The sequence below is a fragment of the Buceros rhinoceros genome, unplaced genomic scaffold, assembly GCF_000710305.1.
Source record: "Buceros rhinoceros silvestris isolate BGI_N320 unplaced genomic scaffold, ASM71030v1 scaffold16707, whole genome shotgun sequence".
NCBI classification, from domain to species: Eukaryota; Metazoa; Chordata; class Aves; order Bucerotiformes; family Bucerotidae; genus Buceros; species Buceros rhinoceros.
Window position 1 is genome coordinate 11,482 of NW_010424120.1, and position 21,176 is coordinate 32,657.

At 38.5% G+C, this 21,176-nt stretch overlaps 1 protein-coding gene across 1 annotated transcript in view; it reads right to left on the reverse strand.

Annotated features, from left to right (window-relative positions):
• FSD1L (fibronectin type III and SPRY domain containing 1-like) overlaps positions 1 to 20,116 on the reverse strand; it is a 27,465-nt gene extending 7,349 nt beyond the window's left edge. Inside the window, exons 1-9 of the mRNA XM_010140677.1 lie at positions 20,102 to 20,116; positions 18,331 to 18,426; positions 17,266 to 17,397; positions 13,109 to 13,210; positions 10,327 to 10,349; positions 7,811 to 7,932; positions 4,286 to 4,495; positions 3,867 to 3,965; positions 2,133 to 2,259 (exon numbers count right to left, since the gene is read on the reverse strand). Coding sequence (XP_010138979.1) covers positions 2,133 to 2,259; positions 3,867 to 3,965; positions 4,286 to 4,495; positions 7,811 to 7,932; positions 10,327 to 10,349; positions 13,109 to 13,210; positions 17,266 to 17,397; positions 18,331 to 18,426; positions 20,102 to 20,116 — 926 coding nt within the window. The remainder of the gene's footprint in view (positions 1 to 2,132; positions 2,260 to 3,866; positions 3,966 to 4,285; positions 4,496 to 7,810; positions 7,933 to 10,326; positions 10,350 to 13,108; positions 13,211 to 17,265; positions 17,398 to 18,330; positions 18,427 to 20,101) is intronic.
• Between the last annotated feature and the right edge of the window lie 1,060 nt (positions 20,117 to 21,176).

Genomic DNA, 21,176 nt, shown 5'->3' on the forward strand with positions numbered 1-21,176 from the left:
AAGAGCAATTTTACAGAAAAGCATCTCGGAGTCTTAGCGGACAACAGGAGCCAACAACAGGCAGACAACAACAATGGTCAATACACTGCACCGTGCCCTGTGGCAAACCACATCCTGGGCCGTAGCAGCAAGGCACCAGGAGGCCAAGGCAAGAGACTGTTCCTCTCGATTTTGCACTTGCCAGACCAAGACTGAAGTCCTGTGTTCAGGTGTGGGCTCCTCATGACTATCCACTGACATACTAGAGCAAGTCCAGCGGAGGGCCAACAACATGATTAAGGGTCTGGAGCACAGGGAGACAACTGGGTTTGCTCATCCTCAGGGAGACAGGAGTTTACTGCTGTCTCTAACAAGGTAACAGGAACGTACAGAGAAGGTCAAGCCAGGCTTTTCTCAGAAAAAAGACAAAACCAGGCTTTTCTCATTGCACACTGGTAACTGAGAGGCACCTGGAACTCAATGCACCACAGGAAATTCTAATCAGATATCAGGATATTCTTCCCCTCCCATGGAGCCGGCCTAGAATAAAGGTCCAGCAAATTTACACATTCTTCATTCTTGCACATACTGAGGGCTCAGCCAGAGCAGACTGATCTAGTGATGTTCTTCCAACTGTACTTACTCAGTAATTCCGAAGTGCTTAACAATCAACAATCTACCAAGAATTTTGTTGAAGCTACTTGAGTACTTTTCCTAGATTAAAATGTTCAATAAATATGTTTAGGGCTACCACATTTACAAGAGTTCAGATCCATTAGCTTTTGCTATCTGGGTTGGTCTGTTGGCACCTTTTCCTCACCAATGAGGGTTAGGAGATAACAAATTCAAGTATCACTCACTGTACCAATTTTATTTAATCCTGGCTTTTTCTAAAAGGACAAAGCAGCCAGCTTTTATTTTTTATAGTAGAATAGCTGTCTATTCACTAGCACTGAGCTTTAACACCACTGAACGTAGAATTACATTCATTGCTTGATGACATTTACTTTATCTACTGTACTGGGTTTACGTGGCAACATTTTGGTAGTGGGGGGCTGCAGGGGTGGCTTTTTGAGAAGATACCAGAAGCTGCTGCCCCCGTGTCAGACAGAGCCAGTACCAGCTGGCTCCAAGATGGTCCCACTACTGGCCATATCAGTGACGGTGGAAGCTTCTCTGTGGTAACATATTTACAAAAGGGTAAAAACTGCTGCACAAGAACAACTGAGAGAGAGGAGTGAGAATATAGCCACACTGCAGCCCTTGGGGGACCCCACACCAGAGCAAGTGGATGTGCTCTGAAGAAAGCTGTAGTCCATGGAGAGCCCATGCTGGAGCAGGGCTCCTGGCAAGACCTGTGGCCCCATGTGGGAACCATGCTGGAGCAGCCTGTTCCTGAAGGATTGCATCCCATGGAAAGGAGCAAAGCTGGAGCAGTTTGTGAAGCACTGTCTCTCATGGGAGGCACCCTGCATTAGAGGAGGGGTCAAGTGTAAGGAGGAAGGAGTAGCAGAGATAATGCATGATGAACTCACCACAACGCCCATTCCCCGTCCCCCTGCACTGGTCAGGGGGAGGAGGTAGAGAAGCTGGGAGTGAAGTGAAGCCAGGGAAGAAGGGAGGGTTGGAGGTGAAGGTATTTTAACATTCGTTCTTAATTTCTCATTATCCTGCTCTGACTTTTGATTGGCAATAAATTTACATCTCCCCAACTTGTGATTGTTTTGCCCATGACAGTAATTGCAGACTGTCATTATCTCAACCCACGAATATTTTGTCATATTTTCCTCTCCCACTGACCAGTTGAGGGGAAGTGATAGAGCAGCTTGGTGGACACTTGGTGGCTAGCCCTGGTCAGTCCACCACATCTACAAGTTATTTCAGTACCCTGAATGATACCCTAACAAATTATATTAAAAATAATTATGCTATTTAATGATAAAGACATATTTCTAATAGCTTCCATAAATAGCTTCTGCATCTGTGTAACAGGGGAAGGGAAATACAAATAAAATATTCTTCCAGAGAAAGATTTCTAAATGAAAATTCCTTTGGTGTCCCATTGTCCTCAAGTGCTTTCATCCCCTGCTGCCCTCCTCCCTTAATTGCTAGATGAGACATCCCAGACACCATTTGCAAAACACAGTTCTTACCTGCTTTTATTTTCCTTCCCTTTTATTTTTTCTTGGCCTTTGCCTCCAGTAGGGTCCCATTCAACATAGTTATCTTCAACTTTCAAGTTCAAATGAGATGAAGTACTGTCCAAACTGAACACAAATGCTGGTCAAGACAAAATGCAAAACAGTGAAATGGTATAATGCTCTGTCCCAGCAGTGGCTATTCATACAAAATGATAGACACACTAGTAAACTAGTAGCAGAGCACTATTCCACTTAACAGAAACATCAGCTTTTTGGTCTGATGCTTGCAATCAAGGAAAGGAGCCCTTTAAACAAAGCCCATCTATCTACCTTCAGTGCATAGATTACATCGAAGTTTTTTCATCTTTAAAACTCTGCATTATCAGCAATTAAATTCAGCTAGTGCTTTCTGTAGTTACAGCCTGCTCCCAAGATTCTTACAATCAAGAACAAATGTTCTGCAGCACTGATTCTCCAACAAGGTGTTTATGATTAACAAGGATTGCATACTTGGAAAATACTAGATTGACAGGGTAGTGCGCACAGGCAGACAGAGCTGAACTGTCAAGTCTCCTGCAGGTACACGAACAGTAGAGGATGCACCAACGAGAAGAGACTTGGTATTTGTTGCATGCCATGTCTTCTTGATCCAAGAAAACAAAACTGATCATCATGCCAAGTTCCCTAAAGATATTTATTTACAGACTAATCTGTAAGTGTCCTAATACCATCAGATATTATAGCCTGATTCTGAAGTGTACTTGAGATAAGAGTTTAGAGCTCAACAGTACCTTACTGTGTTTTACACTTGTGTAAGCACATAGACAAGCATAATGAGTTTCTGTGTGCCAATTATTAAAGAAAGTGAACTAAATGTTCACACAGAAATAACAAAAATATGGGAAGCATAATAATTGCTCGATCAAAATCGATATTAGCTTTTCAGTGCTTGAGCAAGGAATACAAGTGGCTGTTAAGTGGATAGGATATATCTGATGACTGTTGCTTTAGAGTATGAAAGTCATTTTAGAAAAGTTACTAGAATGCACATAAGCTCATTCAAATTGCATATATCTGTTTTTATTAAGTAACATTCAGGAGTTACAGAATTTATATTTTAAAGATCCAGTTCATATCAGCCATTTTGCCCTTTACATTATAGACTCGGCTATAGTTAAAGCCTAAATGGTGGATCATTATCTCCACCATATTAATTAAGATTTGTGTTCTATCACAAAACATCACTTCCAATACTCAGACCAACTGATTTCTAACACAATAATTTGATAACTTTAGCGATTCTGAGCTACTTTTTAAAATATTGATAGTGATTAGAATTTACAGCTACAAAGTGAAAAAAAAAGCTTTCCAGTAGCAGTTATTACCTGTGACATGCTAAGTACCAATCATCAGCCAACTACATCAGCATTTCAGACACCCTAAGAGTCCTACCAACGTTCAGCCACAACATTCACCTTCTCTTACTGTATATTGGCATGATGGAGCAGTACTTAATACAAAATAACCAATGCCAAGCTCTGCTGGAGAGTTACATCACTACCTCGTTTTTAGTGTTTGAATGCTAAAAGGCCAGCATCGCGCCAATAAGCTTCTTAACCCTCTACAGAAATGTTATCCTTTTCACTTAGGACACGTTTCAGCAGTGCTCGTGCAGATGCAGACATATCACATATGAAGGGTTTTCATATGTGAAAACATGTAAGGTTAGAGTCTTTCAGGTTTTACCTTTAGTTTCCAGAGTCACAGGATCGGAGTATTCCCCTGCCACAGCTTTGTTGCAAGCTTGTACTCTGAGGTTCATGTATTTTGTATCAAATTTCAGACCTAAAAAGTGAAAGTTTAGCACCTTGAATTTACATTAATTATTGACAATTTTTACAAGACTAAGTTCTATTTCATGCAGCTGTCTTCCATTTATATTAATCTGCAAAAAAGAGCTCATATATTACTGTGAACTTCATTTAACATTATTTTTGCAAAACCTCAAAGTCAAAATAAAAGAAAGAGCCATTATTGTACAAAGCACCCAAGACTAATGTGAAACAGTGGAATCTTCGTTACAGGAAAAACAGGTATTTTGCAAAACTTCCAAGCATAGAATTATGTCAGTGTTCTTGGGTTTGAAGTATAAAAAACACCTTTACCTGATAATGTATATTCAGTAGCTTTAATATAATCTATCACTTCCCAACGCTGTTCATCTTTCACTCGAGGAAGACCATCAAAGTTGGTTTTCCTGTATTCCAGTACAAAATGATCAATTCTGCTGTCTTCTTCAGGCATTCTCCATGATACTGTTATGCAGTTATCAGCAACCAGACATGCTGCTAGATCTATCTCTGGAGCTTTAGGGACTGCAGAAAAACGACAATACAGATCAGTTTAAGGAAGAGAATGGAGTCGATATGCATTTGTTCTCAGATTTATAGAGTTCAGAAGTTGCCCTTGGCCCAGTAATACTCATTCCTTTTAGAGGATCTATTCTATTAGCAAAGCATAGGTAGAAGACTAGGCATATTGTTTTCATTTAACATGGATTTTACAAAATGAGAAATACACATTAGCTCTAGAGTGAACACTTGCATCACATTTTCCAGATGTTTGTTTTGTTGCTAAGTTGCGCTGATCCCCTTCTGGAAGCAGTAAGGGCATGTTAGGGTAGAGTGGATTTACAGTTATGAATCTACAGAGTAACCCTACACAGGAAGAACATGAAGCAGCAAACTTTTATTTCTGAGTTTTTGGGAGGTAAGTACAGCTGCAGCCCTCAAACAGAATCACCTAATCTTGCTTCCAGCACTACAGACAACTAACAGCATAATAGCTTCCATTAACCCCTCAGCAGTTCCCTAGTTTTCTGTTCATCCTTTGACTTGAAAGAAGGGGAAAAAATTCCTAAGATTCATTAAAGAAAAAACTGAAGTTTTTATTATAGACAATGGAAGTCTCTTTCCATGAAATCAAAGAGCACCTACATCACTGGAAAGTGTTTTTCAAAAGATGACATTTACATATTCTTCATACTGTTCAAAGTACATTCAAGGAAGACTTTTGCTGGAGGAAGAATTTTATTGTTTGCAGTTTTTGGAGGAGGACCTGCAAAAGCTTTTCCATTCTTTCAACATTCACAAAAGCTTGAAATAGATACGAAAGTGGCCTGCAAGTCAATGTATCAAGCAAGAATATCAAAAAAGTACAATACTGATGCACCTGTGGAACTGATAGACCTCCAGATTTTGTCAAAAAAATCATTCCTTTTCATAACACTCAAACCCTTGACTGTGTTGCTCTGTATAGTTATGTCCCAGTGACCAAGCCCTATTTACATACAGGGTAAAGGTTGCCTTTATGCAGAAGAAACAACTATTTCTTGAACAGATTGCTCGCCACGTTTCCCCTCCACAGTTACTGATGACAATCACATTATTTATGGTTGAGTCATTTAAAGATATCTCATTTTACCAACTAGATACAAACACTTTCTATCTATAGCAGGTCTGCTAGAAGCAGAAGGCCTAGTTTGCTTCATGCACACTACTTCACACCTTCTTAGACATTCTCTCCATGACCTGCTCAAATATTTTAATCTAGCACTACTGAAATGCACCCCTTTCTCTCTCACATCCCTGCAGTTTAAGCCAAATAGGAACTACAGTGAAACTGGTGGTACAGGTTCAAAATACTTGAGGACAATAAGCAGCACAGAAGAAATAGAAAGCAGGAAGTATTCAAGTCTGTACTGGTTTTGGCTGAGACAGAGTTACATTCTTCATAGAGGCTTGTACTGTGCTGTGCTTTGGATTTATGGTGAAAACAGGTTTGATAATACTGGGGGTTTAGTTAGTTATAGCTGAGCAGCATCAAGTCCTTTTCTGCTTCTCACACCACCCCACAAGTGAGCAGGCTGGTGCCTGCTCACCAGTGAGCACGCAAGGGGTGCTCAGGGGAACACAGCCTGGACAGCTGACCCAAACTGACCAAAGGGATATTCCACACCGTACAACATCATGCTCTGTAAAAAAAAAGGACAAAGACTCAGAGTTACAGCGTTTGTCTTCCCACGTAACTGTTAGACATGATGGCGCCCTGCTTTCCTGGAGATTTGAACGTCTGTCTGCCAAGTAGCGAACAAATTCACTTAACACATGTGACTTTTGCTTTACCTATCAAACTGTCTTCATCTCAAACCACAAGTTTTCTCTCATTTACCCTTCTGATTCTCTTCCCCATCCCACCACATCTGGGGGGAGTAAGTAAGCAGCTGTGTGGTGGTTAGCTACCTGCCAGGGTTAAACGACAACAAATTCTCAAGTATTAATTACATGCATTTGCCATCAGATTTCAAAATCACCCAACAAATATTTGAGAATATCAGTAAGATCCCTTCTTACAGAAAAGAAGAATTAAGATGAGGACAAGTATTTCAGAAAATTAGCAACCTACCCCAATTATTTTTGTCATTGTGTAAGACACCAGATAGAGTCTTCCATGTGTTTGGAATGACAAATTGGAGTGACAATTGCATAATTCTGGCAAGCAGTGTTCAAACGCCTGCATTACCACAACCGCAAACCTGTTTTCAACTTCCCACATTACGACATTAGTATTTCCTGACGTATGAAGGTCTGTCAATGCGCGGTGCAATTTTGCCTGCAACAGTTCAAGCCATCAGTATTTGGTGTCAGAGAATTCTGATAGCTTGGCATTACAATAGAATATCTTCACCTAGATACAAGATTGCATTCACACTTTCCTGTTAAATGGGTGCATGGTGATCAGCTTACCTACCTTGTTCCTCTGGTGATGAAATCCAGAGCAATGATTTCCACCCAGACTAAAACATGAATTTCTGCCTAGACACTGCTCACTGACCACTAGGAATAATGTTGGTGAATTACTACACCTGCTACCACATACTATATTGACAGCATACAAGATAAACAGGCAGAAATGTAAACTGATGCTGGCAAGTCCTTTAACAAGTTTGGATTAGTGACCTAGAGATGAAACAATTTACATCTCTGCCAGCATTATTTCTGTCAATATATTCTTAGTATCAGTCAAGGGCAAAGTGATTTAAATAGGAAAGCAATATGAATAAAAAGACACGAAAGATATACACTGGTGTACTGCACCTAAGTTTACTTTCAAAGTAACAAATAGATGTATTAATACACGTTTGTATTACAGAAATATTACCACCCTGGTAGATTATATCTCTCTCGTATTTCAGAACATATCACCACTCTTGTAAGTGACATATTAGCTTATAGTTCCACGCATAACACTGCTGCAGCTGACCACGTCTTGGGAGAGTCACTGAACATCAAGCTAGCAGGTACAGTCTTGACAAACTTAAGATAGCCTCAGGAAGTACAGAGGAACTGACAACCCAAGAAAAAACAAGGTTTGGAAGACTCATTCTCATTTCTGAGATCAATATTATTTTCAAAAAATCTTTACTATGTGGAAATTAACACAAAAAAACTTCTCCTCTTTTTTACCCTCAAGGTATTCAGCTTAATATCCATGAATAAGAATGAGTTTAGGTACTCTGAAAAATTTGCTCATTAGTGTACACGAGGTGTGGTTTTGTTTTGTTTGTTTGTTTTAAATATAGTGACTTATTCATGTGGTAGCAAATTAAACTCTCCGCACACAATTTTTACCTGGCAAAAACTTTACAGCCTGGAGCATGCGCCTTTCCAGAGCGAAGTCCACCATCAAATGAGTCATACTATCACTGACCTTTGGTTTCAGAGAGATGCGGAATGCAGAAGCCATTGTGACTCTAAAGTTAAGAAAGCAGCATTAGCAAAATGTATTTTGCATTGTTTAAGTCCTATAGCCATTTTCGAAAACAGCAACCAGATAATCCATGTCATTGATGTCAAACTGTTAGCCAAAATATTGAAGAAAGATCAGAACATTTTTCTAATGGATAACTGTTTACCATTTAACACAGACTCCAAAACTGCAAGTTATGCTAATGTGACTGTTTGACAGATAAGATAAGTTGTTCCTTATTGCTAGGCAAAGAAATACTGGAAGTGACTAGGAGAGCTTAAAACTTTTTACTAGTGGAAAAACGTGGATGAGACAAAACGAAACTCCTATCATGTCACACAAAATCACAGAATATGAGAAACTGAAAGCACTGCAGAACCAGGATGTGTTTTATATACTTCAAAATTTGAAACTTAAACCTTCAGTTTAAAAAGATCCAAAGACTTTTCTACTCTCAAGATCCACTCATCACCTCCCATTTTGACCTGCATTTTTACATGTTACGTACTGCTCAGAAGGCATTTATAAATAGCCCTGAACAAGCTGAATACTCAGATTTCCTATCTACCACTGATTTTCAGTGGATGAAGAAATGCTTAAGTGCAGACACCATACTGCTTTGGAATATGCAAGCATCAGATCAGTCTTACATGATACACTGAAGCATAGCTCCCATTTCCCCTTCTGAAATTTTAGGTGTATTCAGAATAAAGGACTGAGCTAAGACACTTCTGCATTCCATCAACCTCGCCACCAAAAACAAAGGAGGCTAAGTCTCTTGTATGGCTCTGACTCGGAAGACATCAGGCCATGCAGCAGGATTTGAATAACATTAATTCAGACAGCACCCAAGTCTTAACTCCCACTTAACTAGAAAGGAATACATACACCACGAAAGTCAACTGCAAGCACTTGTATCCAATTTATACCCACAGATCTGTGGCACCTTTAGAACACCTAATAGCTCACAGGAAATGATACACATTAAGTACTTCAGTAGTACATAAGAGACTTTGTGCTAACTACAGGCACATTAAAGAACAGTGAAAAACAAAAAAAAAGCCAACCAGACAGTAAAGAAGGGGGAGGGCACATGAGGTTGAGTATTAAATACATAAGCATGTCAAGAGTGCTAAGCATTACAATTTTGGGATAAAAGTCAGTTATGACACTGAACAGAACATCTTAAGAGACGACAAGTCAGTTGATTTCCCAAGACAGAAACGATGCTCTGAAAGTCAGCATGGGCTGCCTAGAAGATTCCACTGCTCAGCCAGATGGGTAGAGTAAATCTCTCCTTAAAGAAGAATAATCCTCTGATTAGCAGTAAGAGAACACAGTAGTCAGCTTCAGACAGCTTTTTAGCTTCTGTTTAGGCACCAGTCTTGAACTAGCTACAACTGGTTCAAAAAGATTAGATCACACAGCATTTCAAGAAACTAGAAAAGAAGATGCTTATTACAGATAAAAATTAAGATTCCTATCACTGCCACTATCCCTCTGATTTGTTAAAGACACTAAATCTTTACCCTTGGAAAAGCAAAGATTAATTTCTTAAGCAATTATTCATTTTATACAAAACTTCAGATAATTTAGACAATCAGACCCCTGGAAACCTGTACACTGAAAGCTAACCTATTTGGTCCTTAAGAGCAATACAGTCTGGAAAGAGACTGTGAGCTGTATTTCAAAATACCATGCACATCATGGTAAGTTTTCTGAACCAGTAGGTCAGACTCTAGGAACATGGTGATTATTATTCTACATGAAGAATGAACTTAGCATTTATTTTGAAACAGTAAAGTTTTGCTTTCTGAACCACTGTTTGAAGACACAGCTCAAAGAAGAGCTAATAGAAATAGCAATTTCACTGACACTAGTCACTGATGTTACTCGAAATATTTCATCAGCTACAAGACTTTTTACATTCAAAAGGAAAATTGGCTAGCAAAAATTTGTTAAGTACTTAAAAAACCCAAACAACAACAAGATTTTCCACAACTTAAAGGAACAGAGTCAGCTTGAAACATTATTAAATTTCAGCCATCAGGTACTAATACATAAGAAGTTTATTATAAATAATCACTTATATACTGGATTAATGATACATCTATGTATACTTAAATAGTAATAATAACAGCTGCGGCAAAGCAATACTTCCCTGCATTAAAAACATCTTTCTCTTTAAGGTACAAGAGGTCAACAGTCAGCATGCAAAAACACTACATCAGAAGCACAGAAGGTTTTAGTTCTCTCTCAAATATTGTGATGTCACAACAAACACTTAGGAAAGAGTCAATGAATTTGATTTAAGCTGACTATGACCCTTTCAAAATGAATGCGTTTTCAAGGATAAGACTAAAACAAAGACACAAAAGCAACAGACATTGTACTGTACCTATCTTTGATCTGTCTGGCAGCCTTGATGCATGTCAGGGAGAAGAGAGAGAAAGTAGTTAGTACTTCCATGCAAGTATCAACGGCAGTAACATGCAAGAAGGTTGAAAACAATCTCAGCTGTATTGCTAGATTTGAGGATCAAAACGAGCTCAACATTTAACAAAACAAGTTTTCCCATAAAGCATGTTAATAGTACTGGTTAGAACCGCAACAATGTATCACCTAGGAAGAAAACTGATCTCAGGAATCCCACTAAACCAATTCCAAATTACTCAACTTCCTAGGCGTGACTTTGTCTCTTCAGATTTCTCTTAACCAGTTAAGTTACTCTCCATCACATTTTAAAAGAGGTAAATGACCAAGTCATTAGAACTTAACAACCACAGTATTTTCTGTGAAACTGTAAAGTGCTTGTTTGCGGCACGCAGCCATTCCTGACTTGTTTGGCTATCTGTCATTGGATGTATACTCTAACAAACAAAAAAAATAGGGCTTGTTTTAACTTTCCTCTGAAAATTAATGTACTATTCCAACAACACTTCCTTAAAGGCTCTCTCCTCGTGTCTATTCAAAAACTCAGAAAAACTTTTTCCCAGCATTTAAATGATACCAGTGAAGTAGATGGAGAAATGTTGAAGCGTATTTCAAAAATAAACATTAACTAGCATTTGGAAAGACAAAATTCCTGTCCTTCAAGAGGAACTGCAAACCTAAGGCAAAATGTTATTGTTGAAGTGGTGATGGCTTAGTAGATCTCTTGCTACTTGACTGAGTTGCCAATCAGCAGAAATACTTTCCCTTTCAAAGAGAAGACAAACATCAGGTAGCCTCCCAGTTTAAAGTCAAACAGAGGTGGAAAACTTCCAAACTTTTTATTAAATACTAAGCACTCTCAATAAAAAGTCACAGTGGTCTCTGTTATAAAACCAATTTGACATTCCCAACGTGGGAAACACAAAAATCCAGGAGTTTAGAAATAACTTAGCTTAAAAGGTAGTTTAGTTTTATCTCAAACCAAAGTGACTGTAGTAACTATTGACTGATTTTCCTACATGACAGCTGTAGACAAAACAGACCTACTTAAAAACAAAAGCCTTACTCATAACCTCCACATCTTGTGGAATATGTGGTAGCCAGGACTCAGTGAACAAGCTTCTGTGAAACAGTCCTGTCTTTTGACTTTGGTTTGTTTCCAGGCTACTGACAAAAATGGTATCACCATCTCAGATGGGCTGATCAGCAGTGTCAAATCACATTCAGTCTACCACTGAACCCTCCTGTGTGCTGGCACTCATGTTCTTCTGACTTCAGGTAAACCAGCTCAGAGAATGAAGCCTCCAAAAATCTAACATAGAAAAAAATTATTAAAAAAATCATCTTAGTCTTATGTTAGCTTCTCCTGAACTGGTTTACTGGACAATTCAAAATCAAAGAAAATTTGTGCCAATAAAAGAGAGTAAGAGCTGGAGCTGCCCTTTCAGGAGCACTTTGTATTCCTATGAGCAGAACAGTAGATTCAGCTAGGTAATGGCCAAGGCTGTATTACCTTAGAATGCCATATCTGAACGCACATTTACAAGCGCAAGCTACTGTAATACAAGTTTCAGATCCTAGGTATTAGAGTTCACTGAATTAGATTTCACTATCTTAAGCCTTTGACTCCAGATTTAGAGAGATTCCCCTCCCCCCAGTCAAATAACTTTCCTTACTGTATTTTATTTAAAAAAGCATTATAGATATCTGAAAATAAAAAACTTACAATAAATTCAAAGCCACATTCTGTGTAGTGCTCAAAAGCTGACTTAATTTTTAAAATCAGTAGGACAAGACAGAAAGGTCAACACAAACTGAAGTCTCAAGAAAAATAGTTTAAGAACTGTCACACTTCAAAGCAAGCAGCTGACACACTCAGGAAGCACAGCAGCACACAAATGTTGCCAATAGGTGTAACTGACAGAGTAAGACAGCTTTCCTGCCTGTTCCTTTAAAATAATGTGTCTTTGTTCCTGTTAAAATGCAGAAAGGCAAAAGTAATTTGGTCTTGGATTTGGCGTAGCTGGCCCCATTATTAACACATGGATTATTATAGCAAGCCTAGTATACTGACACAGCATGCATGTAAAACTGTTTTACTAATTTAAGTGTATTTTTCCAGTTAGATACACGTTGCCTTATTGACAAGTTTGCTCTAATAAAGACATATTATCTGTATTGGGATGACAACGTGAGGCCCAAATCGGGCTCTTGCTTACACAGCATACAAATGCAACAGAAGGTTTTAGAAAACAGAGGAAGAGTTGCCCTGAATTCACTTTGTCAAGTTGTTTCAGGACAGCTATAGAGTTCAGGGTTGCAAATTAAAAGATGCATAGCAAGTTCTGCAAAACAAACATCTTGTCACCCATGGACGGCTGAGCAAGAATACAGATGCTCTGTGCTAGTGTCATGTAACAGCACCAGGCGACTAACTGGTCACTGGCCACCGCTTTGAGTGCTGGCCATCGCACATTTTGTAAGTCTTGGTTCAGTTTTACAGAGATTTATTTCACCCTCACTTTCTGGGTTCACAGTTTGCTTAACATTAATAGTCATCCAGGAAAAGGCATTTTTTTCCCTTCCTCCAGCTCCAAATAAGAAAAAAAAATATTTTATTAGAGATTGCATAAAAATGCAAGCCTATACCGCTTGACTTGGTGTCCTTTACAGAGCATTAACTGTATGTTTATATGCCTCTTCACCCTTATTCTCAGTATTCCTGCTAAGTTTGCAGGTTTTTCTACCTTTAAGAATTCTGCAGGGTCCTTTATGTCCAGCGACTGCGCAGCAATTTCCAGCAGCTCTTCAGAACTCTCTAGGGCATTACTACACAGGCTAAGCTGATCCTGAAGCGAAAACAGAAAGTAAGAATAATTTAATGTGTTCACATTAAAAAAATAACATTTATAAACTGTACTAAGACTACATGGATTTGCTGTGCATTTGTAACAACTTATTAACTTATTTAATCACAGCTATTACCTTTGACACACCATGTTAACTAGAACTTTACTGTACTTGACAAATGCACAGCAATACATGGCACACTCTATAAATCCAAAAGAGGAAGATCTGGGATAGGTGGTGAAGTCTGATTTAAAACCCAGATTTCATTTTAAGGCCTGTTTCTCCCAACATCAGAATTTCAGAGGGAAAGAAATGCTTATATCTATGTGCACTACAATTTCTACTTACAGAACAGTAATTCATCAACAAACTGATACCATTTAGTGTAGCAGTAGCCTTGAAAAAGGCTATTATTTTATCCTTAACCAGCTCTAGAGTTGTCATAAGACAATCCTTAAAATCAATACTGCTGCATGACCAATGGTGATAGTAGAGGAAGGGAAGGGCAGAAAATAAATTTATTATCTAAAACTCTATCATTAGTAAACTACCATTCCCAGTATGTAAAACAGTCCACAGAGAACTTCCAGCACTGCATACTATGGGTATAAACTAAAAAGATTACTTCTGAATACACTGCAGGATCCTAGACATGTCGTAGGTTAAACAAGATGCACATTTTAAATCCATCAGCAGCTTTTGCACCGCCATTCAACCTACAGCTGATTTTCTACTTGTGCAATACTTAATGTAATATCTCAGAACAAGTCAACAGCAAGGAATTATTTTTCTTTAAAACACTTAAGGAAAGACAGCTTGCTTTAAAGCAGGCACTGTCTCAAAAGCAACCAACAGTTGCATCAGCTTGGAGAACCAGAGCCTCGAGCACTTCAGAAGCATAACCAGTTTTGGCAAGTCTGGCGATTGACCTAGGCCAGCTACCAGACCCCTGAGATTAAACATCCAATGATAAAACAGCAACAAGGAAACAGTCTGACAGCTAGAAGTTTGTACAGAGTTTCCTGATAACTTTTGAAGCATGCTATAAATACAAGCTGTCATTCATCCAATACAGCCGCTTTCCCCTTTGGACGATATCCAGAGCTGACAAACTCAGATACACCCAAAATGTACTGGGCAAACTCCTCAAAACAGAGAAGCAAATGCCAGAGACATTTTCAAACAGCTTTACAGAAATGACATGGTAACTGGATGCTTCCATCAGCATCTTACTGCAATGCATCTGCATTTGGGAGTTAAAAATAAATACCCGAGTATCATTAGAATACACTGCCCCAAAATCAAGCAATATTTTCCAAGCAAAAGTTTAAGGAGAATTCTTATTTTCAGTCTTAACTTCCAAGACAATTATTTGGAAAGGATCAGTCTAAATACTAAATCCTTACCCTTTTCCACCAGTATTAAGCCCCGGCTTATTCTCAAAAAGAGCATCTAGTCAGCTACAGAAAACTAACTACCGCACAAGCACTTTAAGAGGAAAATAAATTACACAAGTCCATTCCTTTAAAGAGGATGCTTAGACTAGACTGAAGGTCCTTGGTTTCCTTATACAAAGTTAATTTTCAGTTCAGTAGAAGATAATGGCTTGGATTAATACATTCAATACAACAGTTTTCATCTGTTAGTTTGGTTTGGTAGATTGACTGTTGGGAAAAGCATGCTTGGAGTGCCTCAGTTATAGAGGAAGCTTGGTCTGTCATCAAGTAAAGAGAATGTCATTTAGGCTTGTACTTAGAGAACAGCCTCAGCTGAAAAACAAGTAGGGCACTTAATAACCATGTCACTGATCTGTAACATTCCACTTGTCCTCTTCCTTTTCTAAGTGCAGCTCAGCTGTTCAACTCAGCAATTCTTGATACAGCTAGAAGTCCTGGTTTGAGTTAGAAATTGAGCAGCACTCGTTCTGTTCAGAGATTTCACTTTTCAGCTCAACGGCTGCACTGTCTGAAGTTAACGGCAGGTTGTTGCAGACAGTGTTTGCTTCCAGCAGTGATAACGCCTGATGTCCACAGTCACTGTCAGGGACTGGTGTGCAGAAAGGATCTGGCTTATACTTGCTCCAAGCAGACCAAGGTCACTGCTCAATCCTGTGCACCACATTGGGGTGCAGAAAGTGAGAGACCGCACCTGTGGGGAGGAGCAGACAAGACAGGGGACCCTACACTGACCAGCAAGGTGTTCCATCCCATAGATGTCATATTTGGTATCAAGTTGAGGGATGACAAGGGTCAAGCCCTTTCCTCCTCTCTTCGTCAATGGCCGGTGTCTGAGGAGGACTCCGTCCATTCTGCTTTTGATCCCAATCTGTGCATTCCTAAATCCAGTTCCAGAACTCAGCTCCTGCATCCAGTTCTCCTCTGCCGCTGAGTCCAGACAGGGACTTCCCCAGCACGTGCCCACAGCATTAGTGGTGACAGTGACATAACCGCCATCAGGGGGGTTGGGTTCTGTATTTGTTTTGTATAAATTTCATTTTACTATTTTCATTAAAGCAGTTACAGTTTTCTTTTCCAACCTGTAAGTCTCTCTCCCTTATTCCTTTTCTCTTCCCCTGTAGGAAGGAAGAGGGGTTAACAGAGCATCTGTAATTTGTCTAGTGTCTGGTCCAGCGCTAAGACTTTACGCTGTACCACACTGACAAGCTTTCAGAAGAACTTGGTTCAACCACACCCAAGCTTGATCAAGTTGGATTAGCTATCAGAAAATTAAGACAAAATTTTAAAAAGTAAACTCCCAGATGAGTAACTATCAAAACAGTTTCAGAATAATTTCTTGCAAGAAACTTTAGTTTTTTCTTCACTAGAAGGTAGAATAATTGATACATGGCACAGCTGAATTTCTCCTGTCAGCTGTTCATTGAGAAGTACTTAATCTTTAAGTGTTTAAATCCTAAGCGTCTCTGGATGTGGGACCTCTATCTGTTGAGAAACTTCAGAAGGACTTAAACCAGACATATGGTGAGAAAGATTAAATTGGAGGTGGAAGAGTGCACTTGAGTGGATAATTTAAATCGTGCACTCAGATGTTATGGAATGCTTTACACCCAGTCTTTAGTTATGAACATAAACCATGTTTATGTTATGAACTTATAAGGAAGCCTGTGGAATTTGTTTGGAACTAGAACAACGTGAACTTCTTTAAAGTGACTAGGCACAAGAAGGTGAAGCTTTTCAGGAACAAACACCTTCACAGCTCTGCATAAGCAAAAAAAAACTATAGAGAAGAATGCTGCAACTAGGATCATTTAAAGCAAAGAGCTGGAGAAACAGCTTCTGCTTAAAAGATTTATCTGTGCTTTAGTCCCATGCAACTACACTGTCTGAAAGCTAGAGCCAACTTGCCACATGATACTGGAAAAACATAAACTCTAAACATGTTTCAGAAAGTTAAGCTTTTGTTTCTGTTTCTCTAAAACCCATTGGAAAGATTCTCCTGCATGAAATTATACAATTACAAGCTGGTGAATTTCACATAGCAGGTTGAGTAGCAGGCACCAGTGCAACCTGTTCCCAGGCAATTTCCCTCAGTCATATAGAATTTGCTTGATGTTAACAAGAGGAGGATGGCCAGTCTAGTCAACAGAAGACCAGACTTGGACTTAGGATATCTGTTGTGATTTTGGACTCTAAGCTCAAGCTTGAGCAAATCACTTCGGCACGTCTACAGGTTTGGATGCTCGTATTCCAAACTGGAGAAAGAAACCAATTTCAGTTCAGCAGTTCCTTAGTTTGAAGGTAATAAACATACATAAACCCGGCTCCTGTGCAGCCACTCTCCACCTGTAAGTTCTACAAGGTAATGCCACTTCCTTTCTACATAAAAATATAAAGAACATAAATATGCCAGAGACCATGAAGTACACTAGAAAGGACCAGAGAAGTAGTTATATCACAGAAAATATTTACCTTACACTTATTGCATTTCTTCCAACACTACCAAAATCTCACTTTCAGCTGAGATTAAAATAAATTATAATAGATTAAAACTGCTTCTACTCAGCTGCTGAAATTCACAAATGCAGTTATATGGTTACCTGCAGAGCTTGAATTTTACGAGCCTCTTCTTGCTGAATAGTGTTGGACATGCTTCCCTTCATCTCATCCAATATAGAATACAGACCATCAAATTCCTCATCCAACTCGCTGATTGCATTAGAAGAGTTTACCTGAGAAGAGAATTTAAACTGCTGCAATTTGTATTGGAAGCAATGCAGACCAGATTTTGAGTAAAAGTCACATTGTTTGCCTGCTTTACCACTACCACTAGATACCATGTCACTGCTCCTCACCTTATCGAAAGGGAAAAACATCAGGAATGATGGACGCCTCCTAAACAGACATCAGGACACTGAAAACTGAAATCGACGCAACTTCCATGATACTTAAACCAGCATAGAACCAACGCACTTGGCAGCTTTGTTCCCTGCCAAAAGGCCTTGGTTTCCCTTTCACAATTATATATGGATTGCCAGATATTTGTAAGGAGGCAGTTACCCAGTTCCATATAAAATGGTTTAACTTGATACTTAAAAAAAGCACTCTACAAGCCAGCTTAAAGATCTGCTGGATGATTCCCATTGCTGAAGTTAACCTGGCTCAGCTTTAATATGAAACAAACAACTTACGGCTTATTGATAGGCTAAAGGAACCTAAAACTCATCCTACTGTAGATCCTCTAAAAATTAAGTCTCTCTTTTAACTTAAGCACAACAGCTTGCAACCACTTAAAATAGAAAGAGCAAAGAATTTTCCTTCAAGTATCAGAATAGTCTCATTTTACACCCTGCCAAGCAGAGCAGAAGTCTAAAAGACAGGCTACTTCTGACTAGCAGGAGTTTGACATTTTGCATCAAAATCCAGATTGTTTTTTCCACAAATCAAAACTTACCATAGCTTTTCACATGAAAGGCAAAACCACCATACCTTTCACTAGAGACATACTTAAATAAAATGCTTTTTTACCTGGTTCCAACATGAAGGTATGTTTTAAATTTGATTCTTATAGCCCATCCCTTATATTCTACCCAAACAATTTGAAACTGGCAAAACTTAAAGCTGTTCCCCTCTCAGCTAAAACCTATGAGCCTTTATATATATACCTGAATATTTTTTATTGTATGGTTCAGCACGTCAATGAAGTTGTGAATTTCATCATTTTTGTTCGCTAGAGTAGAGACAATTCTTTGCAGAGTCTCCTAGAATTACAAAAACAGGTGAGAAAAGTTGTAAAAGAACCTTGTAAGCTTTTAACAATCACCATTTCAACATACATGAAAATCCATCATATATATTCCACTTGTCATGAATTCAACTCTTATTCTGATGGGATCAGGAAATACATTTTGTTAGAAAAGAGAGAGTATCAAAAGTCTAAGAAGCATTCCACAAAAATAAAGATCTCCAGCTGTTAGTTTAAGAGAAATCAAGAATCTGTTTTATGATACACCACAGTTTCACGTTTTACTACCCATGTTACTGCAACTCCCAAGTTACCTAAATCAGACCACCGCTACTGGCACCACACTTTGCTATATACAACCTCTCCAGAGGAGAAAGCAAGTGCTTGTGCAACCAAAGAGAGAAGCAATAAATAAAAAACTAGTAAAAAAGTTAACCCAGAAGAAAAAATACCATTTTTAGTATCAAAAGAAGCTAGCGTTAAATAGCTAAGCTGGCAGTTTGCTCTATAACTGATATAAACCTGTAGCTGTGATTTGCAAACTTATTCCAGAAGCAGTAAAATATTATAGGAAATAATTTATATATTACAGTTAAAAGTGACTTCAAAGAAGAAAGCTTACAGATAGCTGAGAAAGAGAATCAAGGTTATTTCTGTTGTTTACAACTCCAGCTGTAGATTCACCTTACAAAACACATACTAAGCAGGCAAAACTGTTAAGCACATCAAAATGTATTTTTAAATTAAGACTACTAAGTCTAATATTGTTCAGTACTCAGTCACATATACTAAGAATAAAAAAAACACATCACCACTTGTGCTTAAAACTAAGTCAACTTGTATAATTAAAGCTCAGAGCCCATCATACGGAAGTAAAATCATATGGAAGTAAAAATAAAGGACAAGGTGAGGAGGTAACTGAGAATTTCCTGTTAAATAATTCAGGCTGGTTGACAAGAAGTTCTAGAAACAAATGAGACTCTCAATTGCTAGATTTGGCTCTTAATAAAACATAAACCTGTCTTAATTAAGACATTATCAATCAGTTGGTCTCAAGAGTTTCAAGTTTCTCAGCTTAACATCATCACTTGACAACACTTAGGAAATCAAGGCGTGGGGAGCTAATAAGCACACCTCTAAAAATAGCCAGACTGCCAAAAAGATGTTGCAGAGACCCCTCTCATAAGCAATTTCTTAATAACCATTCACTATTTATATCACACTTTTTTGCTAAAAAGCAAGAAAAATATCTTATCCTTTCACAACATCCACAACAAACCTCAACGCTTCATCCCAGGTAAGGAATCTCTCCACTAGTCCTAAGCCACGCTCGTACCTGTTTCATCTGACCTCTTCCTCGGCAATTTTCGACAAACCTGCAATGACATTGCCTGTTTGCGTAGCATCATGCTCACAAAGTTAAACACTAGTGAAGGAAAGCGAAATTTTACTGCTTTTACCACAGGCATTGTGATGGTGTTACGTAACGATATAACAGACCAGCTAGGAATGACTGAAATTAGGAGCCTGAGGAGGAGAAACAAGACCAGATTGGCTTCTTTCAGAAGCAAAGAGTACAGCAAGCCTTGGTCACTTCATTACAGTATCTTTTCATTGTATGGTTAAAACTGAACATGTTTAAAGACAATTTTGAACACATCGGAATGGCAGATGAAAGACCATTGTCCAACCAGCTGCTTCTGCATTCACTACTGACCAGAGGCAATTGTTTTCGCATGTCAGACAGCTCGCAGTTAAGCCTTAGATCCTATAAACATAACTGTCAATTTGGATGAATAAGAAAACTCCCAATCCTCTTTCTGCTAGGATTTTAGGGCTTACTCACACAGGGAAAAAAATCACTCTTCTTGTACACAGTACTGGACAATGTTTTGGGATTTTAAAGCCACATACGATTAAAGGAAAAGATCTACATGTGAGGAATGCTTAAAAAGCCTTTACACAGGCAAATACATGTCAGCACCTGGAAGACAGCTGTCAAACAAAGTTTTCCACTACATCTAAAGTCAACTGACCAAACAGCATCAGTACAGCTCTTTCAGTTACCAATTTCTCCAAAGAGAAGTTCTGCCAGGCTTTGTCAAACTTGAACAAGTTTGGATACCTTCTACAAATGCAGATGCAAGAGGCCTAAAAAGATACACCAGCAGTAGACAGAATTTTTCTTAAACACAATTGCACAAGTCACGAGAACAGAAAGTCAGGTTTTAGGAATCACTAACATATTTCAAATGTAATTTTCTAATCACTAATATGTAGTAAATAGATTTTCTTCCAAACATACCAAGACATACGCCAAATTCAAACACTGCACTGTTGCCACTTCTTTGTTCAATGGGTATTTCGGAAAAGCCACTACAATCACATGTAACAAAAAGGGCAATGGAAAAATTACCAATGTTAGCAGCAGTTGAGGTCTACATTGTAAGTCACTTCATGAAAGGATTACAACAGCACCAAGCTCATTAAAGCTTCTTGGTATTTCTACACTGAAGGAAATTTAAACCTACTGCCCACTCATGGATGCAGTATTTTGTAGAATCCTATTACAAATAATTTTCTTTTAGTTTTCTTTCTGGCTAGCACATGTTAAGTGAGGTCAGTTTTAAATTTATTTTCAAAACATTATGATATGTCTATTACAGAATTAATTTTTGCTGCTCTCAGCAAGCTTCCTACTGCTCTTCACTTTCTGTCCTATTCTTATTCCCCAAACCTAATACATTCTTTGCAGGAAAAAGTTGC